Consider the following 26,069-nt stretch of genomic DNA (forward strand, 5'->3'; position numbering starts at 1 on the left):
ATGTGAGTAATATATGTTTTTCATTTCATAACTCAACAAAGCTAAGGAAAAACCCAAGGGCAAAAGATTCACCAAACCTCGGAAAGACCAAACCCCATCTTTCAATGATGAAGAAGCAATTCCAGGTGACTGCTTTTCTTTGTTTTTCTATATTGATTTGTAAAATGGTTCCTCAATATTGTATAATAGTATACTATTTTTAAAAAGAATTATAGATTTTTGTTTCAAGAAAACAAATACCAAAACTAGCACAGTGATAAATTGATAAAATTTTCTGTGCTAAATCAAATTAGTTGGCCATTCTAATAAATTCATATTTTTAGAGAATTAAATTGTTTCCTGTTTAGTTTGTAGCTTGTTGAGATGATTACTTTTCCTCTCTGGTAGTGTGTCTAGCATCTTTTCATACTGTGAACCATAGCCAATAGAAAGGAAGCTTCCATTTGTGTATCAGCTGAGTTTTTACATGTTCCTTGACATATCATGTGTTCAGCAAATTAAAACTACTTTTGAGATTCTTGCCCTCAAGTTGTAGGGGATAACCAGTAGTGTTGGCATGTCCTGTAGTATTAGATGTCGGACCCCTTTGGCCAACACCTCAAAAGGTGGTAACCCACTTTTTGTCCTAGGTTGTTTTCTAGTAGCTTGTACTGTCCAGCTGGATTTCTGTAGTAGGTTGTTGAAGGAAAGATAAACCTATTTTACTTATGATCTCAAGTGTGGGATTGGAATGGTCTTGTGAGAACAGGTGAGGTTAATCCACTAGAAGACAAACCACCTTGTGCGGGAGCTTGATTGTTGCCAGCTGAAAAGATCCTGTGAACAGACTCTGGGAGGAGATATATAAATGACCCCAAAACTGGAGGGAGGGCCTTGGGAGACTTGGGATAGTTTTTGGCTATTCATCGCTCCATTTTGAGATGCTCCTAGAGCGAAGCACTCGAAGGAAGGCTTTAGGGCTCCGGGCTCCTGCTAAGGTTCTGGGTTCTGGTTACTCCAGGTTCCAGCAGAAGAAATCTTGCTGATTATGGCAGGAGAATCGTTCCTCAGAACTGATATTCTATGGCTTTGTTATTCTTTAATGCTTTTTCCTATTGTTTGGGTTAGTTGGGTTATAAGAGATATACGCTCAGTTAATAATTTGTAATAAAATATATTGGTTAAGAAAATTGAACTTATAGGTTGTAGAGTCCTTTGGGTGTATACCAAAGTGGTATAACAGGAGCTTGAGTTAGACTGATTTCTATCTTCGAGGAAGAGTCATACTGATTTCCATAGTGGCCTTACAAGTTTTCACTACCACCAGCAATGAATGAGTGTTCTCATTGCCTGGCATCTTAAGCAGCATGAGCAGTCATTTGTTTTATTGATTTTGGCCATTCTGAATAGGGTAAGGTGAGCTTTTATGTGTTTTCCTCGTGTGTACAGATGTTCATCGTTTTTAAAGGGTTTCTTGGCAATTTGTACTTCTTCTTTTGAGAACTTTGTTCTGTTCCATATCCCATTTGTAAAATTAGGGTAATTGTTTTTTGGTGTTCATCTATTTTATTTCTTTCTATATTGTAAATATACTACTCATCTGTCAGATATACAATAGGAAATGGATTATTTTTTGTTTTGTCTGTTTTTGCTCAAATCATTGTATCCTCTGCTGTACAGAAGCTTCTTAGCTTCATGGGGTCTTATTTCACTTTAATGTTAATGTACAAACTACTGGGGTCCTTTTCAAAGAGTCCTTTCCTCTGTCTATGAGTTTAAGTGTATTCACTATTTTCTCTTCAATCAAATTTAGCATTTCAAGTCTTATGCTTAGGTCCTTAGTCTATTTGGAGTTTGTTTTTGTAGGTTGAGATAGATGGACCTGTTTTCAGTCTCCTACATGAAGCTATTCAGTTTAACCAGTATCATTTGTTGAAGATTCTCTCTTTTCTACTCGCACACACACACACACACACACACACACACACACACACACACACACACACACAGACATTGTTTGTAGGTGTTTGGGCTTATACTCAGGTCTTTAATTTTATTCCATAATTTAATGTGTCTACTTTTATGCCAACATCATGATATTTGTGTTAATAAAGCTCTGAAGTACAGCTATTTTGATTTTGTGTGGATGTTTTCACATGAAAATGTAGGTTGTCCATTGTATTTCTGTGAGAATTGTGTCAGAATTTTGATGGTTATTACATTGAATTTGTAGTTTCCTTTGACAGAATGGCCATTTTCATAATACTAATCCTACCCAATCCATAACCATGGAGAGTCTGCGACTTTTGATGTCTTGACTTTATTTTCTTCAGTTTCTAACATGCTTTTTTATTATACATTATCTTAGATCATGATCGTCATGATATAGCTAAGACTTAGACACTATAGTGAACAGGTATGGAAAGAGTGATTTAAATGAAAGTGTTTTTAAAAAATATTTCCCCACTCATATGGAATGTTGAATGTGATAAATTGCCTCAACATAATTATTTTGATGTTTGTCTCTTCAGAGTTTTATTAGCAATGTAGAATTTTGTTAAAGGCTTTTTTTGGTATCGTTATAATATGATTATGTGGTTTCTGTACTATAGTCTATTTATATACTGGATTACATATATTTATTAACATATGTTGAACTACCACTGCTTCTCTGGGATAAAGTTTACTTGATAATGGACAATCTTTTTGGTGTGTTCTTGAATTTAGTTTATAATATTTTATTGAGATTTTTTTATCTATATTCACAATGGAAATTGGTCTATTGTTTTCTTCTGTAGAGTCTTTGTTTGGCTTTAGTATCAGAGTAATGATGATTTTCTGAGAAAAATTTAAAATTTTCTCTATTTCAGAGCAATTTGAGGAGTCTTGTCATTAATTCCTTAACATCTGGTAGAATTCTGTGCTCAATCCATATGTCGTTGGACTGTCTTTAGTTGGTAGATTTTTAGTTACTGCTTCTGTCTCACTAGGGGTTATGAATCTATCCAATTATATTTATTTTATCTTGGTTTAACTTTGATTGTATATTTTAAGAAATTAAAAAATTTTCTTTTAGGCTTTTTAGTAAAGTAGAAGACAGATTTTTTAAAGTATGCCTTTATGATACTTTTTTCCATCTATAGTTTTACTAATTGGACATTTTACAATAATTTTCATGAAGCCAGACACTGGTGGTGCACACCTTTAATTTCAGCATTGGGAGGTAGAAGCAGGTGGTCTCTGAGTTAACAGACTGCCTGATCTACAGAGTGAGTTCCAGGACAGCCAGAGGTACAGATATAAACCCTGTCTCAAAAGAAATCATAGTTTTTATGGGTAGCCTCTGGGAAGTTTTAAAGATAAACTGTTTTTAATCATAAGATGATCTTCTTACTATATCATTTTCTTTAATTTTGTTGATAAGCTCTTTTCTCAGCACTTACAGTGAAGAATACAGGGAAAACAAAGTCTTCCACCTGTGGGAAAACAAAGTCTTCCACCTCCAGGAAAACAAAGTCTTCCACCTCCAAAGGAGCTCTATCTTCAAAGAAGTCTCCAAGGAAAACAACTATCCTACTGCCAGTACCACAGACCAGCAAGAAATCAGGACAAACTAAGCCAACTGAAGATTCCTCAGCCACTAAGAAAGACATCACTATTAAAATTGTCCTACCAAAGAAAAGAGGTGGAAAGTCAGGAAAAAAGGTAGGTCATATCTGATGCTAATATGTATTGTAAGTTTCTGTATTAGAGTTTTACTTCTCACATTTAGTTTAGCAATTTCCTAAGACTATGCTGAGGCATTTTAGGGTGGAATTAAATGTGTAAGGCTCCTTTTGTCTTAGTTATGTTTTCTATTGTTATGAAACAAAAGCAATTTGTGAGGAACGTACACTTCTGTATCACACAATTCATCATCAAAGGTAGTCAGTGCAGGGACTCAGATAGGGCAGAGAGGGGAATTGGAGTCAGGCATGGAGGAGGAGTCATATCTAATGTACAATAGTCACTGGACAAAATTAACTAGTATTGACTGGTAATGAAAGAACAAAGAGTGAATGAACTGGAGAGTAAAATAGAAGCTATCTAATGTGCAAAAGTGAGAAATATTGAGAAAAGACAGTAAGTTGAGATTTTCTAAACATGTAATTAGTCAGGAGGAAGAGAGGGAGGGATAGATTGGGACAGGAAAATACTAAAGAATTTTTTCTTATAATTATTTCTAAGTTTATATCATAGATAGTTATAAATACATAAACTATTTACCTTATGAAAGCCTCAGTGTGAAGGATAAAGACCTATATAATTTTCAACATTTTATATGAAATTTTACATTATGAATTTTTCTTGTTTGTTCGTGGCAGATTTTCTCTGTGTAGCCTTGGCTGTCCTAGACTCACCTTATAGACCAGGCTGGCCTGCCTCTGTCTCCCCCACTGCTGGTATTACAAGCATGTACCTCTGCTCCTGGCTCTGTATAAATTTTTATGAATGAATATGGAGTTACGGATACGCTGCTAGTCTAATGTAAAAAAATGCAGAGTGTGTATACTGGAAGTTTAATTATTCAGCTAACTCCTCAGAAGATAGAAGTTGAATAACAACAACAAAAAGAATGAAAGAAAAAAACAAAAAACACATAATAAAATGGTATACCTAGACCCAAATATAATAATAATTACATTGAACATTAATGGAATAAATTCTGGAATTAGAAGGCTGATATTTTTAAAAATGGAATTTAAAAAATATTCATATATACCATATCTGTAAAATATGCACTCTAAATATAATGCAAAATCTTCGCAATATTATCTTATACATGTAGTATTTCAATGGGATATCAGCATAATGTTTGTTTCAGTGAGTGCTTGCCATACGGGACAAAATAATGTCATCTTGTTTTTAAAACACTATTATTTTTATTTAGAACATTTAGAAAATACAAATATCAGTGTGAAATATTTGTAAATACATTATGCTAAACATAAAAGCAAGTTGTTCTTAACATTAATTAAAACTATTTTGTTATTATTATAATTTTTTCACATTACATTCTGATTATGTCCCTTCACTCTCATCATCTTGTTTCCACCCTCCCTTTTACTTCCTGTTCCCTTCCCCTAGAACTCTGACAGGTGGGGTCTCCTCCCCACAGTCTGACAACAGCCTATCAGGTCTCATCTGGATAGCCTGCATCCCCTTCCTCTATCCTCCCACCGAGCTTCTCCGCTAAGGGACAGTGAACAAACCAAGGGCACCAGAGTGCTTGTTAGAGGCAGCCCCCTGCTCCTCTCCCTCCCCCTGTGGCTACATCTCAACAGGTGGTCTTAGTCTTCCACTTGCAATGTCCTTGGTTGGTGCATCAGTTTGTGCAGGACCCCTGGGTCCAGATCCAAGAGTCTTCATAGTTTCCTTGTGGAGCTACTGACCCCCCATTTCTCCATCCCCAACTCCTACATACAATTTGCAGCTGCAACACAGAGTCTGACTGCATGTCCCAGTGTCTGTCTAAATCCCCCACTGGGTGGAATCTTTCAGAGGACATCTTGGTGGGCTAATATCGACTTATAAGTGACTATATTTCATGTGTGTCTTTCTAAGTCTGGGTTACCTCGCTCAGGATGATCATTTCTATTTCCATCCATTTGTCTGCAAATTTCAAGATTTTCTTGTTTTTGATAGCTGAGTAGTATTCCATAGTATAAAAATACTACAGTTTCTTTATCGATTCTTTGGTTGAGGGACATCTAGGTTATTTTCAGATTCTCGCTATTATGAGTAGAACTGTTATGAACATAGTTGAACATGTGTCCTTGTTGTGTTAGTGGAGCATCTTTCGGGTATATTCCCAGGAGTGGCATGGCTGGGTCTTGAGGTAGCACTATTCTCAATTTTCTGAGAAAGCACCAGATTCATTCCCAAAGTGGTTGTACAAGTTTGCACTCCCACCAGCAATGAAGGTATGTTCCCCTTTCTCCACATCCTCGCCAGCATGTGCTGTCACTTGAGTTTTTGATCTTAGCCATTCTGATGGGGGTAAGATGGAATCTCAGAGTTGTTTTGATTTGTGTTTCTCAGATGACTAAGGATGTTAAGCATTTCTTTAAGTGTTTCTCAGCCATTTGATATTCTTCTGTTGAGAATTCTCTGTTTAGTTCCAAGCCCCATTTCTCAATTGGGTTATTTGGTTTGGTGATGTTGAATTTCTTGAGTTCTTTATATGTTTTAGATATTAACTCTTTGTCAGATGTAGGGTTGGTAAAAAATCTTTTTCCAAATGTAGGCTATCGTGTTGTCCCATTGACTGTGTCCTTTGTCTTACAGAAGCTTTTCTGTTTCATGTGGTCTCATTTATTAATTGTTGATCTTAGAGCCTGGGCTGTTGGTGTTCTGTTCAGGAAGTTGTCTCCTGTGCCAATGAGTTTAAGGCTCTTCCCCACTTTTTATTCTAACAAATTTAGTGTGTCTGGTTTTCTGTTGAGGTCTTTAATCCACTTGGACTTTAGTTTTGTGTAGGGTGATAAATATCCATCTATTTGCATTTTTCTACATGTAAACCTCCAGTTAGACCAGCACCATTTGTTGAAGATGCTGTTTTTCTTTTCCATTGTATGCTTTTGACTTTTTTTTTGGTCAAAGATCAAGTGTCCATAGTTGTGTGGGTTTATTTCTGGGTCTTTAATTGGATTCTATTGATACACTAGTGTGTTTCTGTGCCAGTACTATGCTGTTTTTATGACTGTTGCTCTATAGTAGAACTTGAGACCCAGGATGCAGATTCCTCTGGTAGATCTTTTATTTTACAGGATTGTTTTAGCTATTCTGAGTTTTTTGTTTTTCCATAAGAAGTTGAGCATTGATCTTTCAAGGTCTGTAAAGAACTGTTTAGGGATTTTGATGGAGATTGCATTGAACCTGTAGATTACTTTTGGTTAGATGACCAATTTTATTCTATTAATCCTACTGATCCAGGAGCATGGGAGGTCTTTCCATCTTCAATTTCTTTCTTTAGAGACTTGAAGTTTTTTTTTCATACAAGTCTTTTAGGTGCTTGGTTAGTATTATACCAAGATACCTTATAATATTAATGTATAATGGGAAACAAATGTTGATCTTGAAATTTATTGTTAAATACTCATTTTAAATTTGTTTTCTTTTGTTTTTTTAAGACAAGATTTCTCTGTATAGCCTTGGCTGTTCTTGACTCTCTTTGTAGACCGGGCTGGCCTCAAACTCACAGAGATTGGCTTGCCTCTGCCTCCCTGAGTCCTGGGATTATAGGCATGAGCCACTACACCTGGAGTCAAATGATTTCTTAGTGCATTTGAAAACACATTCCCAATTGGTTTGGAAGTTAGTTTAATAATAGTTATGTAAAATATCTTTAAATACTATCTTTTGATTGCTGTATTTTCTAGTATTGATGCTAATATAATTTTGAAAAGGTAATATGGTAAACATTATTTAATGAAAGAAATAGATAAAGGACAAATACTAAATTTAAAATTGGTATTTTTTTCACAAGCACCATTTCAGTTTACTATGATTTAACTTTTTCATTTCATTAAAAGATAAAGATGTTTAGATTTTTAGTAACTGAGCATGTTTTTGTGGTATAGAAAATATTCTTAAAACAGAATCCTTTATGAACTGTAATTTTTTCCTACATTTAAGATTTTTGCACAAGGACTAGAGAGATTATTTAGCTGTTAATCACTTGGTGATCTTCCACAAGACCTGGGTTTGGCTCCTAGTACCCACGTGTCAGCTCGTATCCATCTATAGAAGTAGTTCCAGGCATCCAATGCTGCCTTCTGTCTTTGGCGAGCACCAGACATGCATATGGTCTACAGACATTATTTGTGGGCAGATGTCTATACACACAAAACATCAAATGTAATTTTAGAAAGTTAATATCAGATGTTAACCCATTTTCTAAAAAATTGTACATATTCAAGAAGTTAGGGGTATTAAACATACATCTTTTTTATATATCTTCATAGAGTTCAGTATTTAAAAACATTTAAAAAATGAAATTTGTAGTTCAGTACTTCACATGATTTACTAGACCACTATGAATATAGATGGAAGTCTTTAATTTAAAGAAGTATATTGCAGCAACCTTAATTGATACTCTTGTTTTTACTTTTTTCTTTTGTCATATCATTCCTTGGCACAAGAATCCCCTTTGTGATATTGGAGAGCAGTTTAAAAACAGCCCAAGATTTTACATAAACAAAATACTAATAATATTTAACTGTGTTGAAGAAACATTTGGTTCGTATGTGCAACAAGCAATCTTCACTAAACTATAATTTTAAGAAAATTATTGCTGAGTTCAGTACAGAGAAGTGTAGGCTAGACATGATGGGAATGAAGGGCTGCTTTCTAAAGTCCTCTGCCTTGCTGAGGTTAGTTTTGCTTATTGGAAAGGAATTTATAGAATTAACAGTGAGAAAAAAAACATGTCTTACAGGGATCCTCAAACATCAAGCAAGTTTTAAACAGTTAACAATGTTGGCTAAGGTATCATCAGAAAATAGGATAGAGAATCCTACCTAGCCTTTTGGCCTCTTTCTCTGACACTGTTACAGCTTGTAGTCCTGAGTTTAGTTCGCAGATTACTGTAGTTTTGGTACCCAGAATGTTTCAACGTTGTTTGTTTGTGATCCAATGATGTCTGCTATTTTTCTCATCTGGAAGCTTTTAAGAGAGAACATATACCTGCACTTTTCATGTCCTTATGTTTGTTTGTTTCTTTTTTCTCTTGCTTGCTTAAAACAGGAGAAATGTATTCCAGTTGTTTCTTCTACATCTTCAGCTTCTCTAAGTTCACTGATGCGAAGTTCTTCATCTAATAGGTCTTCTGTGGGGCCATCTAAAATAGTGATGTCTACAGGTAAGTTAGTATTTCAAAACAATAATAAAAATTACACATTTTGTTCAGCATTTATTTCAGTGTTGTTGAGATCTTGAAAATGCATAAAATATTAATACGTTTTGCTATGCGGATAGTTCAGTTTAATGTTAAGCAAAACCACTCTATTTAAATGTCACCTGACAATCACTATCCAACATTTTGAATTTGTGTCCTTATCAAATCCTTCTTTCTTTTTTATAGTATTTTCTTATTTCATATTATGTGTTCTCCAAGGTGACTCATTCCTTTTGAAAATAATTTTTCTGTCAAAAGACAGAGTGATTAAATTCTTCTCTGGTAAGTTTGAAGGAGAAAAGACCAAAGCAAATCTTTGTCGTCTCTTTTATATTTTCTTAATTTCTTTTCCTATTGCAACTCTCCTCTTTATTTCGTGAATGGTTTTTGCCTACATGTGTATGCCTAGTGCCCAGAAGAGAATGTCAGCTCCCCAGGGACTAGAGATAACAAACAGTTGTAGGCTGCCATGTGGGTGCTGGGAACCAAGTCCCGCAGTGCTCTTCATGGTTTTAGCCATCTCTCTAGTAACTCCTTTTCTGTTTTTAAAAAGTATGTCCACTTACTTCTTTATACCCGTAATTACCCCCTTCATACACTCTTTTTAATTATCATTTTTCTTTCTCACTGAAAGGAAATTATTTTTGAAATACCAATTGTTTTTCCACAGACATACAGTAAACTTCATTTTTTAATATTTCTGATTTTTAATGCTCTAGGTAAATGAGTACAAGTTGACCACATCTAATCTAAGAATGTAAAATATGACCTTTTGAATACTGACATGGCACCAGAGTGAAAACCACCTTACTTCGTATGATGGGTTGCAATCAAAGCACAAGTGCCCCAAATTATTGTTACAAACTACCTTCAGCCTTATGTATAAAGTGTATATGAAGTATCCATGAATTTTATGCTGAGACTTATTCCCAAGTTATCTCAGTATGTTTGTACTAATATTCTGGTCCCAATGATTTCATCTAATGGATGCCCAACATGTGTAGTAGAAAGATGGTAAAATACTGAAAAATTTCTGCTTTACATCCTGAATGTATCTGTGCCATTAGTACCATGAGTTGAGGTTTTAATCATGGTTTTATTTTTGTGACAAAGCCTGTTCTTCCTCTGGCTGCTGGGTCAATCAATTTGTCATATATTTCAATACAGTAAAAAATTTCAGTACAAACTAATAGGGTAAAGTGTTCTTGATTTAAGAAAATACTTTCAATACTGATGAACCTAATCTTTTTTTAGTGTAGAATATTGCTGTTGTTGATTTTGGTGATTAAAGTTATCTGCACTTGGCACAATGATTATAAATGAAAAACTTTCGTACTATATGCTTTTATTTTATAAATAAAAAGTTTAAAGTTTCCTCAATGAGCCTAGACATATATAGGAAGAATATTTTTTCTTAGTAGTTAATGTTTATGTCATTACATTTACTGTTACATATATCTTATTATAAAAATGCAATTGAAGCACACTACTGGTGATCTACAAGAAATTCAGTCATAAATGAGTAAGGATGAACAGTTATCAAAAGAAATTCATGTGCTATCTATACAATGAAGTTGGGTAGGTGGAACTCTAGGAGGAGTTGGGGTAAACCTCAAAATTTAAAGAACTAGAAAAACAGGAGATTCCTCTTTAATTTTTTGTACTACTTCTTGAAATAATAAGTTAAAATGGTTTTATGATGCCCTTAAGTCTTCTCAAACATAAATTTTACACGATCAGTTTGAGTAGCATTAGAAAATATTGAATAGGCATTTTTAGTGTTTGCATGTTCATTATATTTATCTAAATATATTAATATATTTACCTGCATGTTTTCAGTAGTAGAAGTGGTCATTAATATGAACTGCCTTTAACTTTCCTTTAAATGATGTCATTAATAGAATATGGCAATTATGTAATATTTTCACAAAATTTAATTAATTTCATTATTCACATCCATTTTTCTCAAGTCTGTGTTTATATAAATAAACATGGAGACTGTGGCCCCTACCTGGATCCACAGAGAGTCCAGCAGCTACCAGACCACTATGGGCCAGGCCCTGTGAATGTGATTCTCCGGCGCACTGTGCAGGCCTGCATCGATTGTGCCATTGAGGCCAAGGCTGTGTTTTTATTTCTGAAACCAGACAATCGTGGAGGAGAAACGATAACTGGTATATTATCCTAATTATTTACTATACTTCTGTTTTAAATTTGATTGGAGGTTTACAAAGACAGACTATTAAACCATACAGATTATTTATAAAATTTATATTATACTATAGTATTTTATTATACTGATATAATAGAAAATATAATAGAAAAAGTATAGTGGTTATATACTTACAGAAATTTGGAACGTTTACATTCATCAAAACAGATAGATGAGAGCCAGATATAGAGTTTCATACCTATTCTCCCTGTACTCAGGGGTCTGAAACAGGAAGACTAATGTGAGTTCAAAAGTACCAGGTCAGCCACTGTGAGTCTCTGTGTCACATAAACAAAAACCGAAATCAACAGTTGATGTCAGTGTAATACTATACATTTAAGTAAAGGGTACTGATTTTTTTTCTTATACATTCTTTGTTAAGATAGTTACTTAGGCATCATACCTTGGAAGAAGCTTTAAAGAACAGTGTGTCTCAACAAGAAAACCTTACAAAGATAAGGCTAAGGGGTGAGCTTAGGGGTAGTATGCAAGCCCTGCACGCACAAGTGCCTGGGTTTAGTCTCTAGCACCATAAAAATAAAAAAGGATAATAGAGATGGAGAAAAGTAAGTTGTAGCCGGTGTCCATCATGACTGCATACCATAACTTTTATACTCATGGGATATTAGGAGAAGAAGGGTTACTGTAAACCAAGCCATTTCTGTTATCTTGTTTGTGAATATTTTAAATAGAAATTGCTATCAATTCCTTTTTAAATTTCAAAATCCATACCGAAAACCTGAAGAGCATTTCCTGAACTGATTCTTCTGTTATTGTATTTCTCATCTTTCTGTGAGATGACTGATGACTGACATTACCTTCCCCCTTCATAGCCTTCTTTGATGGAAAAAAACATACCGTTCAGCTCCCACCAGTGAACAGTGCATCATTTGTGCTTCGCTTTCTTGAAAACTTCTGCCACAGCCTTCAGTGTGAGAAGTTTTTGAGTAGCCAGCCTTTCAAACCTAAGGCTCATATTCATACCACCACTACAGATGTTGATCCAAACAAACCAGGTAAGGAAATAGAACTTTTGTATACTATACATTTAAGAAATTGTGTGTGTGTGTGTGTGTGTGTGTGTGTGTGTATGTGTGTGTGTGTGTGTGTGTGTGTGTGTGTGTGTGTGTGTGATATGTGGGGGTTGGAAGCAATGCACATGTGGTGGTCCAAATAAGTTTGTGGAGTTAGTACTCTCTTTCCATCTTCACATGGGTTCCAGGAATTGACGTCAGATCACCAGGCTTATGTAGCAAGTGGCTTTATCTGCTGACCCCTAATATGCTTTTATTTGCATTTTATACTTAGGAAGGAATCTGAGTATTTCAGAGTTTTTCTCTCTGTCCTCTTCAAGCATTCAGCCACACTGGACTAATGAAAAAAATGTGTAGGATTATAATTGTACCTTCTTCACTCAAAGTTGAGAAACTAATTTCTTACTGTATCCTTAGTGAACTTGAGAATCAAAGCCAATGTATTATGTTTTGTTTCCTTGTGACTAATTGATAAGTTACACATTTTCTGTTAGGTTGAGGCATGGCTTTAACATTACTGACCTCAGTCTAAAGAAATTAACAAAGACTATTGAGCCCATAGACTATTAAAATAATTTTCTCAAAATTATCTATGGTTACCTGTCTTGCATAAGACTCTTTAACTGATGACTGAGTAAAAAGATGAATGTAATGACATCCTATAGAACCAACAGTGCTATTCTTGTTTCTAATCTCTACAGTAAGAAAGCTGGCCACGTGTGATAGTGCACACCTTTAATCCCAACACGCAGGAGGAAGAGGCAGGCAGATCTCTGTGAGTTCAAAGCCAGTCTGGTCTACAGAGTGAGTCCAGGACAGCCAAGGCTACACAGAGATACCCTGTCTGAAAAACAAACAAAAACAAAAAACAAAACAAAAAACCCAACAACAACAAAAAAGAAATCTGTCTGAGCTTTGGGGCCAATATTTTTGAAGAAAATTTTGCTCTTTCAAACTGTTACAGGTAACTGTGATCTGGTTTTAGCAGAAGTTTATGTATGATTTATGTATGTCTTTAGGGTAGCTAAAATCCCAGACATTAAAGCTGCTTTTTCCCTGGCCAAATGCGGCCAATTCTGTAACTGTTGAGTACTATGACAGACTTAATCTAAGTGTAGTGATTCAAATTTGTATTCCAGAAGGGTAGAAAACTTGGGTATCATTTCCAGTTCCTCATTTTCTTGTCCTCCTGATTATTTTCATCTTTCTCATAAAGTTTCCTGGCTCTGCTCACTGAAGTCTCTTCTGTCTATTCGTTCCTCATCCATCTCCTTGCCCTGACCCTCATTCCATGTAGAACCATATTGGCCCCGTCTCCGGTTTTGTAAAGTGATCTCCAAATTGGAGACCTCTTTATGCTTTCTCCCTGCTGGTATAACTTCCAAGTGGATCCCTTTGAAATAAAGTCATGATATAGGAAGTCTTTGCATGAAAGTACGGTAGTCATGAGGTATTAGAATTTACCACACCTGGGTTCCGATACTGACCCTGTAGCCTGTATACTGAAAGTGCATAAAGTCTTTTAGACCTAAACTTTAATCTGATACTTGCTGTTAATTAGCATTATACTTTATGGAAAACATTCTGATCCTCCCTATTCTCAATTTGCCTCTCTGCAAAGTGGCTACTTTCTGAGTTGTGAGGAAATAGTATATAGCCAAGTCAGTTGGCACAGACCTGTAATCTCAACCACTGGAGACGATGAGGCAGTCAAGCCCTACACGAGACAGTGTTGATTGAGTTCAGGCCTAGCTTGGGCAGCTCAGTGAGATCCTGTATCAAAATAGAAAATAAATCATCAGAGGATATAGCTCAGTGGTAGAGTGCTTGCCTGGTGTGTGTATGTGACCACAGGATAAATTAAATTTAAGCATATTCTTCTCTAAATTGTTTTAAATTATTGAAAAAACCCACACACTAATTCAAGACTGTATGTACGTATTTCTGTGAAAGTGCCTATTGAGCCCAGACAGGGGCATCAGATCTCTTGGAACTTATAGACATTTTAAGCTGATTGATGTGGGTGGTGCGATCTGGTCTCTAATGCTCTGAGAGAGCAATAAGGGCTCTTAGCTACTGAGCCATCTTTCTGGTCCAAGTTTTTAGTATATTATTTTAGTAGAAATACCTAATAGGATACAGTTAACCTGTTGTGATAATCAAATAAAAGACACTGTTGTCAACTTATAAGTATGCAAATTATTTTGAAACAAATATTTCATACAGATAATACCAAAATTATTGACTATAATAATTATAACATGTACCTTTTTAAAACTTAAAACAGTAAGTGAGGAACTGAAGGAAAATAGAAGTCTCAAACGATTTTCTACGCAACCTCTCCCTTTTGCTCCTGTCTCATCTAAGCTTCCCAGAATGGCTGGACAACCCTCTAAAGGTAAATGGCATTCACACTCACCAGAATTGAGGAAGAAAGTCCCACAATAACTATCTGTGTATGCTGTTGGTGTAATGGTGTTGAGGGTAGGAAGTTAAATTTACCCATGTTTGACAATTAGGTTATTACTTTGATCACTTGAGCACTGCAGTCATTTCAGCAGTGTACAGCTGTCATTTTATCTTTGGATTAAAAAATCATTTTAGAATATCCCTATACATTCTGCTTTGTATTGTCAGAAACTAGGAGAATTAGAAATAGAAACATCCTTATCTGCTTTCTCCAATGAAAATGTAAGCAAATGTGAGAAAGCAACAGTCTGGTCATGAGAAATGGTTCTGGAGAATTATGGTCCAAAGAAAGATGTTTTTTATAAATTTACAAGTTTGGTGGCATGAATGGAAAGACATACTCAAATTATCATAAGAAACACAGATATGGCCTAGAATCAATGTGGATTTTAGGATAGTGTCCATTACTATGTGTGATGAAAAAGAGCTGGCCATGTACTATGTGTTAGAAGCCTGTCATTCAGTATAGCATGAATTAAGTGAACTGTTGTTGGAAATAATGTGTTTCTCTGAATTAAGAATTTCATACATGTATATGATGTATTTTGATCAAGGTCCACCTAACACATTCCCTTCTATCTCCCCCTCTACATTTATTCCACTACTTCCTCCCAATTTCAAGGGTTTTCTCCCTCTATTAGTGTTGTTGTTGTTGTTGTTGTTGTTATTATTATTATTATTATTATTATTATTATTATTATCTCATCATAATCATCATCATCATCATCATCCTACAGAATCCACATAGTTCTCCTGGTACCTACATGTATGTAGTAGTAGTTATTGGAACACTATTTCCTCCCAATATTAGTAGGTTCACTCCTTCTATTGTTATTGTTGTTGATATTGCTATCATCATCATCATCATCATTGTCATCATTATCATTATTAGTAACACTGTCTTAGTCCACATAGTTTTTCTAGTAAAGAGTCTCAAGTGCTGCATCCCTGAATGAAACTGATTCTCCCTTTCCTAATAACTGTCTATTGTCAGTACGTCCTAGGCTAAGGGGGAGACTTTCTTTCTAAGACATCTTATATTCATTCTGTGTTTTTTTATGGTTTTAAATTGTACAAGTCTTGTGTATGAATTCACAGCTGTTGTAAGTTCACATATACAATTGCCAAATCGTATTTAGAAAACAATTTTATTGTAGTCATCAATTGCCTCCATTCTTATAATCTTTTTGCCACCTCTTCTGAGATGATCCCTATCTTTGAGAGTATAGTATTGTATAGACTCCCATTTAGAGCTGAGCATTTTCATTCTCTGCCCCTTGATCAGTTATGGGTCTCTGCTAATGTCCATCTGCTGCAAGAAGAAGCTTCTCTAGAGAGATTTAGGGACACACTTATCTACGTTTATAAATCTTTAGGACTCAGTTTAATACTTGACTCTTGTGAATAGAGTAACAGTAGACATGGATGAACAACTTTTCCCTTGTTTATAAGGGGATTTGCATTGCCTTTATAGCTAAAGATATTGAATAGATTTTACTATTTATTTATTTTATTTTATTTTTACATATACATTTATATTATTTCACATATGTACAATAAACTAACTCTAGCAACCATGGCCATGACACAATCAAGAATTATATAAATGTTACATTCTTAGTGTTTTGGCTATTTGTATTTGACAGCCTTGAAGAAAACATCTTTTATATCTTGGTGAGTCTAAAATTCTGAATGTAATCAATCTCCATCACATCCTATCATTATCAACTTAAAACATCTATCTAGACCTAAAAACATCTTAACCCCTAAACAACTAAGCTTCATTGTAAGACTAAGCTACCTAGTCTTCAACTCCATCAGAGATTTGAGAAGGAATAAACTTGATTACCTGAGTATGCTGGGAGTGCAGGTTAGCAGTTTTCCATATGAGAAGATGACAGATACCATTTGCTACCTAACCAGCCACCCAAAACTCTCTATTATGTTGGAGCATCTTCTTTATCCTTCTGGCCCAATATATCTGACAGACATATTTGTCAGGCAGGAGCTGTTGAGGACTTGCTTACCCTGCCTTGGCAGAGTTTGTCCATTGACTCTCCCTGCATCCAAGCTCCACCTTTTTAAAGGCAGAATTCTGTCTGTGGTAAAAATGAGGATATTTTCCCCAGTGGCTTGTTTGCCACATTTGAAGCATCTCTATAAGGAGGTTCTTTGATGCTCACCATCCTTTTTGAGGTAGGCTGAGTGTTGCCAGAAGTTAAACAATCTCACGGTCAGTTGTTCTGTTCTCCGGAACACGTTGAACAGGGTCACTGAAAGAGGAGTGGAGATTGAGGGGACAGAGACATGAAGAATGGATCCATGACAAATCTTAATCAAGGCTCAACTTTATTTATTTAAGCAAGCGCAGCTTATATAGCAAAACACCACAAGCTCTTTCACAGTCTCACTTCCTCCTAGCCCCCTAGCCAGGCTGAAAAGAATACATTCCTCTGAGTACTTCTCTGTCAAAACTTCCTTGTTCCTTGCACCTGTGTTTGGAACATTGCTGGTTTTGTGAAAAACAAAACAAAACAAAACAAAACAAAAACTCAAAGGTAAACAGCTCAAAGATCACAGCATGGAAAAATGTAGCTTTTGCTCAGCTGTCAGCCACAAGCTATAAGCACAGAGATTTCTTCTAGCATGGCTCCCCACATTTCCCCCTTCTTTATATTTTATGAAGCATCTGTTTTAGGTTGGTGAACTAAAACCCCTTCTTATCCATCATCAACATCCTGGAGATAATTCCCATGGTCCTCTGACTTAGGTTAGTAGGGATTCAGAATCACTCTTACCCGTCTTTGACTGCCTTCATGTCACACAGGACTAGGTGAGTGCTTCAGCTCTATACCATGCACTTGTGCTTGTATCAGCTGCAATCGCTGAGGCATGAACTCTGTCAGGCAAGGAAGGAAGTCATAGGCTATAATTTCAAGCCCTGCCATCCCCGCCAAGGATAATCCATACCACAGAATACTGCTAATTCCAAAGAGATGATGTTGACTGCGAATCCAATTATATCTAGTCACATTATACTCATTAGGAATAATGCAAATCTAAGGAAATCCAGCATGATAATGTAACCTTATCAGTTGTCTCAGTCTCAAACCACTAAATTCTTCCTAAACTACATGAGACATTTTTAGTTAAGGCATTAACATAATTAGCAGTCTGCACAGTTTTAGTTAAATCAATAGCAGAAACAGTAGTAGATGCTATATGTGTAATCAAGGCAGCTATACCAGCCACTACTAATCTGATAATCTTGGTTCTCACTGACTCTCCAAGTTCCTCAAATACTTGCAACCCCTTTTCTGGAATACCATTCAGCGGAGACGTAACAGAAGGTGATTGTTTAAGAACCATTACTGCAAGTCCATTGCCTTTAGATATGTAATTGCTCAATTTTTTTTTTGTAATTGCTCAAATTACAAGCTGGGTACCTGACATCATAACTTCCATTATTGGAATGAATAATAACAGATTTTACCACTCACCAGCACATAAGGTGCATGAACACATGACATCACAGGTCCCTTTTTCCAGAGTGGAGAACCTTTTGCTGGCTCTACAGCCATGTGCCCCATGGCTGCTCCAAGCTTCCAAACACAAGATTGGTAATTTACCTTTTCAGTTCTCCACAGTCCTGCAGATAAAGCTGACTCTAACAATTAGGGTGGAGAAGGATTAACACTAAGATAATCACTGGTGCTTGCAGCAATCCTGTATGAGGACCAGTCACAAAGCCTAAAATTTGAGCTTCTGAAAGGGAAATATTTCAGAGGAATCTCTGCAAAGCACCATTTCCAGGTACAGTCAGGTTAGTACATTCTCGAGGTCCACAAGGAGGATGCCTCATAGGTACTGGAACACTTGAATTTTCCTTTCCCCTTCCTTTCCCTTCCAGGGAAATCAAGCAGGTGAGTGTTGTTGACATATACCATGACCTCTACGTTATCCCAGGAAAAAGGTTGAAGAAAAGGAGGATCAAAAATATATGTCCAACAAACCTTCATTTCCAAATTCGGTATCTTCAGCAGACTCATGCATGCCAACATCCACTTGACGCAAAAGCCTCTTGCGTAGGCAGCATGCAGCATCATGTTCCTGTGATAAAACACAGAGCCTCGCCCCCATATTAATACAGGATTAGGCCCATTCCACTGTCCAAGTAAAGGATCCTTCCATGTCAATCTAGTGAAGGATGACTGAGTATTAGTATGTGAGAAACAATCAGCTGCAGAATTGCTGTTGGCATCAAGCAATAAAAAATTCAGAATAAAGAGAACATGACTCAACACATTTTTAGGTGATTGGGGATACAGCTTTCCCTTCTTTGCTTTTTGTAAATAGGTTTTTATGGTAGAGTGAGCTTGCTCCACCATTCTGTGTCCTTGAGGATTATAAGGAATACCTGTAATATGTTTTATAGAAAAAGAATCACAAAATTTTTGAAAAGATTTGTTAAAATACCTTGAACCATTGTCTGTCTTAATAGCCTTAGGAACACCAATATAAGAAAAGGAAGACAAACAATGGGCAGTAACATTTTTCGTAGTTTCTCCAATCTGGAGAGAAGCAAGTATATACCCAGAAAAGGTATCTATGGAAACATGAACATATTTTAACTTTCCAAATTCAGGTATATGTGTAACATCCATTTTCCAATGTTGATTAGGTACAAGCCCTTTGGGATTAATTCCCAAATGTGGCACAGATAAAAATTGAAGACAGGTGGAGCATGCCTTTACTGTGGCTCAAGCTTGTTCTTTAGTAATCCCATATAGATGTCTTAGACTTTGGCTATTAATATGATGTAAATCATGTGTCTTTTGAGCTTTTTCTCCATTTGTAAGGCATAACAAATTTCTAGTAGCTGCATCTGCCAATGCATTTACCTGTAGCCAAAGGTACAGGTAAATCAGTATGAGCTCTTAAATGTCCTATAAAAAAAGTTGTTTTCTTTTTGGAAAAGCTGTTTGAATTTGTCAAAATAAGCCACTGCCCATGATTGGGGTTGGATTTGCCCTGTAGTTTCTAATTGACGAACACCCTCTGCTACATAGGCACTATCTGATTATAAATTGAAAGCACAAGAGCTATAATGTTGAAAAACAGCAGCTACTGCTTGTAGTTCCACAATTTGAGCAGACTTAACAGAAATAGGAATCACATATGCCTGTCCCTCGACTACATAACTAGCTTTTCCATTAGAAGATCCATCAGTAAAAATCAATAAGCCATCTGCCACAGGTTGGAATTGAGTTGTTTTTGGAAAAATAGCTGGATGTCTTTTCAAAAAGTGAAGAAGCTTGTTAGAGGGAATAATGATACCCACAAAATTGGGCACAGGCTAATGGCCAATCATCAGTACTAGCAGCCAATCCTCTTGTTCCTTAGAATATGGCTGAATACTAAAATCAGGTTCCTTGCCAAAATATTTTCTTCCTTGCAATCGACCTATGTGAATCAATTTTGTAATAGCCAAATAATATGATAATATTAGTTAATTAGGAGATGATGGTAAATATTCCTACATAATAGAAGCCTCTTGCCAAAATACTGCAGTAGGTGCTATATGAGTGGCCAAAATAATATACCCCAAAGGCTTATCATAATCCATATAGGTTATGGTTTGATGGGAAATAGCCTCTTCTACCAATGCCAAGGCCTTTATAGCTTCAACTATAAGCTCCCGGGGTGAATCTGGAGAGAAGTCTCCTTATAAAATTTCAAATAAAGGTCGCAAATCTCCAGTTGTCAACTTTAAATAAGGTCTTAACCAGTTTATATCACCAAGTAATTTCTGAACATCATTTAAAGTCTTTAACTGCTCCACTTTCAATGTGATCTTTTGATGTTTGATTTGAGAAGGAAAAAGCTGAAAACTCAAGTACAAATATGGGGAAAAAAAGTCCTTTTTGGACTTTTTCAGGAGCTATCTGCAGACCAGTCAGAGATAATAGGATTTCCATAAAATCATAACATAAAAGCACTTGTTTCCCATCCTTCCCAGCAATAAGTATATCATCCATATAATGAATGATGTACAAATTAGTATATTTTCTCTATTTGTAGAACAGTGGCTACAAACTTTTGACATAGGGTAGGACTGTTGGCCATTCTTTGAGGCAGAACCCACCAATGATATCTTTTCATTGATTCTTTAACATTCACAGAAGGTACACTAAAAGTAAGTGAGAACAATCCTTTGGATGTAAAGAGATAGTCAAAAAACAATCCTTAAGGTCTATACTAATTTTGAAAGTATTCTTGGGAATATCTACAGGAGAGGGTAATCCTGGCTGTAGTGCACCCATAAGTTGCATAGTTTGATTAACTTTTGTTTAATCTTGTAACAACCTTCATTTCCCTGACCTTTTCTTAATTACAAATATAGGAGTATTCCAAAGAGGGGTAGATTCCACAATATATCATGCAGCCAGTTTTTCCTGCACTAACATCTGTGCTGCTTGTATCTTTTCAGTAGAAAGGGGCCATTGATGCATCCATATTGGTTCATCCAATTTCCAGATTATAACATCAACATGGCATACAGTGTGGTCTGGGAAAAACGCCCTAAACCTGGAGTCCCTTAATTTCCGCTAGCTTGGACAAGTGAATTAATACCTGTTTCATGCTTTCCTATACCTTTTCCTATTAGATAACCTCGCTGCAGCATTTGTTGCATAACTACTTCATTTGAACTACACATTATAACCCCTGTTTGTTCCAGGATGTCCCTTCCCCATATATTTCCTGGCAATCCTTCCACAATATATGGCATGCAAGTGCCTTGATTCTCTTCCAGATCTTTCCACATGAGCAGATTAGCGCTCTGCTCAGGGTTTTGAGATTGATTCCTCTTAGGCTTGTAATGGTAGGCTTTTTAGGCCAATGGGCAGGCCAATGCTGTCCAAAAATGATAGTGGCATCTGCCCCCATGTCCATAAGGCCCAAACTGCTTTTCCATGTAGAAAAAGCTTTAACTGAGGGCGTCCTTTACCTATTGGTTGCACCCAATAAACATCTGAAGACCCAAATCCTTGATTTCCTCTGTGCCTCCTAGCAGCTTTGTTAGGTAGCTGAGGCATGGCAATCAATATTAACTGGCCTATGCACTGTTCAGGTTGAATTACACTGATTGCCAGTAGGTGAGCTAGTCATAATTTTTATTCCTCCAGTATAATCAGAGTCAACAACTCCTGGTGCTACATGTAACCCTTTTTATAACACTACTGTTTCTTCTCATAATTAGTTCCATCATTCCTGGAGGCAAAGGTTCATAAATACTAGTAGGTAAGGCTTGAATTCCCATGTCAGGGGTTAAAACTGTGTAGAGGGAGGGACTGAGGTCCAATCCTGCACTTCCTGGGGTTGCTCTCACAAGTTGTAAAATGGATTGGTGTGGCTCTGAGGGTCTAATTTCATGAGCCCATAAACAAGTTTCAGGTCTTGGGGGCCTAGGGCTGGCCCTGATTCCCGTTTCCGTGCCACTCAGGCAAAGGTTGTCTTTGAGTGTCAATTTAAGATCTACACTCATTAACCCAATGCTTACCCTGCTTGCAACAAGGGCAAACTCCAGGGGTAGTTTTATTACCCCCTCTATTGTTGTCTCTAAACTATGGACACTTTTTTTACTTGATAACCTGTTGACCACCCCCAAAGCATCCTTGCCATCCTTTCGCTTGCTGAGCGAGCATATATGGTACTGTCATTCCTTGTAAAACCGCAGCCAGAGCCAGTCCTTGATTGTAGGATGGGCCAACATCAGCACACAATTTAATATATCCTGTCAAATCAGTTTTATTTCTGTAGTGCCTAATTGCAGTATGACAACGAGCATTGGCCTTTCCAAAGGCTAATTGTTTCACAAAAGGCATTCCATTTTGAGGATTGCCAAAAATTCTCCCTGCTGATTTAAGCAACCTATCCACAAACTCCTGAAATTGCTCATCGGGGCCCTGTTTAATACTGGATAAGCTAATGCTCAGATCTCCTTTACCAGGTGGTTGGTTCCAAGGAGTCACAGCGGCTTGTGCATACACTCCAGGAGGATAATTAATTTGATTATCATTACCCTCAAATGGCCCTTCTCCTGCTAACATGTGAAAATTCCATTGGGAATTCCTGGCTTGAGCTTTAAATTCTGCAGTCGTTTTTACAATATCCATAAAATCTGCTTTCCATAACAAATAATCTCCTCTGCTTAAACATGCTTTATCTGTGGTTTTCCAATCAATAGGAATGAGATTAGTATCATGAGTGCATCAACCATTGCTGTAGTAAATGGAGCGGTGGGTCCATATTGAGCACAGGTAGTCTTTAATTCTTTGATTTGTTTCCATTCTATAGGGGCATAATGCCTGACTCCGTTGTCCTGAGGATCTAATATTTCCACAGCCAGAAAAGCGAACTCACCATACATCTCTTGTCCTGCATCTCTAGCTCTCTGTATGGCAGTCCCTAATGGAGACATACCCTGAGGACTGTTTTGTACTAGACTGGAAGCTTTCCATTTCTGTCCCCAAGGATTTTCCTCAGTATCGTTGCAAATTTTTATTCTTTGTAATCATTTCTCTAATTGTCTCTGTCTATTAGCTAACTTTCTCCAGGGCTTGAACCTGTCATTGAAGTTCTTCATTAGGTCCTGTTGTACCATGGGAAAAGCTAGAGGTACCAAGCAGCCTCTTTTTTTATATCTAACTCATTACTGGTCCTAGATTCTCTCACTTCTCCCAAAACCTCTTCATCTTGGGATATTAAATATCTTCTGTCATTTTCATGTCAGGGGTCGAGAACACCCCTAATCAAAGCCCAAAGTGAAGAAGCCATGACAGGTGTCTCTTCAGGCCCATTTGTAATATAGTAACCCTGAAATCTTTTGCCAACTTTACCCCACATCTCTAAATTGTTTCTTCTTCAAGAATCCATAGATATACCTTATATATAGAATCTAAAAACTCAACCAGTTCTTCAGTGTTTACCCTTACTCCTTGTGTTTTAAGCATATACTCTAAAGTCTGTCTGAATAAATCTTTGCTCCTGCTCTGCCCCATATTTGCGCTACTTACCTCAAAGTTTGTCTGTGAAATGGGTGACTTCAGTGAAACACTTCCACTTTACTTTGAGTGCTCTCCAAAGCATCATGCATCACTTAACCCCTCATTTTCATGTCCCACTGTTCAGGTGTCGCAAGTCCCATCCCATGGGGCAAGTTGAACAAGGTCTCTGAAAGAGGGAGTGAGGATTGAGGAGACAGAGGCATGAATAATGGAGCCAAGACAAGTCCTGACCAAGGCTCAACTTTATTTAAGCAAGCACAGCTTATATAGTAAAACACCACAAGCTCTTGTACAATCTCACTTCCTCCTATCCCCCTATCCAGGCTGAAAAGAATACATTCCCCTGAGTAGTTTTCTGTCAAAACTTCCTTGTTCCTTGATTTTTTCATTGTATGGATTTGGCTTCTTTGTCAAAAATCAAGTGTCCATAGGTATGTGGGTTTACATCTGGGTTTTTGATTAGATTCCATTGATCAACCAGACTATTTCTATGCCTGTACCATGCTGTTTTTATTACTGTTTCTCTGTAGTACAGCTTGAGATCTGGGATGGTGATTCCTCTAGGAGATCTTTCATTGTACAGGATAGTTTTTAGCTAATGTGGGATTTTTATTTTTCCATAGGAAGTTGAGAATTTATCTTTCAAGGTCAGTAAAGAATTCTGTGGGTGGCTATTCCACTCCTTGGAATATATCCAGAAGATGCTCCAGCACACAACAAGAACATTTGCTCAACCATATTCATAGCAGCCTTATTCATAATAGCCAGATCATGGAAACAGCCTAAGTGTCCTTCAATAGAAGAATGGATAAAGAAACTGTGGTACATATACACTATGGAATACTACTCAGCTATTAAAAACAAGGAATTCCCGAAATTTGTGGACAAATGGATTGAGCTAGAAATGATCATAATGAGTGAGTTAACCCAGAAGCAGAAAGACTCAAATGGTATATACTCACTTATATCTGCATACTAGCCCAAGGGGCATGTCCCATGAAAGCCTTCACTTACCAGGAAACTGGGGCAGAGGGGAGGACATCCCATTGAAACTCTGGATGAGAGAAGCATGAGAGAATAGCAAAGTAGAAGGATCCAGATGGTCCTAGAAACCTACAAGTAGAACATTATGGTAGGCAGATTTGGACCCAGGGGTCCTGCTCAAACTAAGGCACCATCCAAGGACAATATAGGTGGTAAACTTTAAACCCCTACCCAGATCTAGCCAATGGTCAGAACGGTCTCCACAATTGAGTGGAGAGTGGGATATGACTTTTCACATACTCTGGTGCCTCACATTTGACCATGTCCCCTGGAGGGGGAGATTTGGTGGCACTCAGAGGAAGGACAGCAGGTTACCAAGAAGAGACTTGATACCCTATGAGCATATACAGGGGGAGGTAATCCCCCTCAAGAACAGTCATAGGGGAGGGGAATAAGGGGAAAATGGGAGGGAGGGAAGAATGGGAGGATACAAGGGATGGGATAACCATTGAGATGTAACAAGAATAATAAAAAAAAGAATTCTGTGGGTGTTTTGATGGGAATTGCATTGAATCTGTACATTGCTTTAGGTAAGATTGCCATTTTTACTATGTTGATTCTCCCAATCCAAGAGCATGGGAGATTTTTCCATCTTCTGAAATCTTCTTCAAGTTCTTTCTTCGGAGTTTTGAAGTTTTTTCATACAAATCTTTCACTTTCTTGGTTAGAGTTACACCAAGGTACTTTATATTCTCTGGGGCTATTGTGAAGGGTGTAGTTTCCCTCACTTCTTTCTCTGCCTGTTTATCACTTGTATACAGGAGGGATACTGATTGTTTTGAGTTCATTTTGTATCTAGCCACTTTGCTGAAGGTGTTTATCAGCTGTAGGAGTTCCTTGATAGAATCTTTTTGGGTCCCTCATGTATGCTATCATATCATCTGGGTATAGTCATAATTTGACTTCTTCTTTTCTCATTTGTATTCCCTTGATCTCCTTTGGTTATCTTATTGCTCGAGCTATGACTTCATGTACTATATTGAAGAGATACAGAGACAGCCTTGTCTTGTCCCTGATTTCAGTGGAATTGATTCAAGTTTCTCTCCATTTAGTTTGATGTTGAGGTATGTGCCTTTTATCCCTGCTCTGTCCAGGACCTTTAACATGAATGGGTGTTAGATTTTTGTCAAATGCTTTTTCAGCATCTAAGGAGATGGTCATGTGAATTTTTTCTTTCACTTTCTTTATATGATGGATTATATTGATAGATTTCTGTATATTAAATCACCCCTGCATGCCTGGGATGAAGCCTACTTGGTCATAGTGAAGGATAGTTTTGAAAAGTTCTTGAATGTGGTTTGCAACTATTTTATTTAGTATTTTTG

The 26,069-nt window shown here is 36.8% G+C and overlaps 1 protein-coding gene across 5 annotated transcripts in view; it reads left to right on the forward strand.

Moving 5' to 3' along the window:
- LOC311602556 (sex comb on midleg-like protein 2) overlaps window positions 1-26,069 on the forward strand; it is a 97,731-nt gene that overhangs the window by 57,136 nt on the left and 14,526 nt on the right. For 3 of the 5 annotated variants that reach the window (XM_084790811.1, XM_084790815.1, XM_084790813.1), the window contains 6 exons: window positions 42-125; window positions 3,404-3,684; window positions 8,767-8,881; window positions 10,888-11,091; window positions 11,963-12,145; window positions 14,451-14,561. In XM_084790811.1, coding sequence (XP_084646937.1) covers window positions 42-125; window positions 3,404-3,684; window positions 8,767-8,881; window positions 10,888-11,091; window positions 11,963-12,145; window positions 14,451-14,561 — 978 coding nt within the window. The remainder of the gene's footprint in view (window positions 1-41; window positions 126-3,403; window positions 3,685-8,766; window positions 8,882-10,887; window positions 11,092-11,962; window positions 12,146-14,450; window positions 14,562-26,069) is intronic. The other 2 variants (XM_084790812.1, XM_084790814.1) reach the window with 2 other exon arrangements.

Source organism: Acomys minous (genome assembly GCF_964271855.1).
Source record: "Acomys minous genome assembly, chromosome: 7".
In the NCBI taxonomy this organism is placed as follows: domain Eukaryota; kingdom Metazoa; phylum Chordata; class Mammalia; order Rodentia; family Muridae; genus Acomys; species Acomys minous.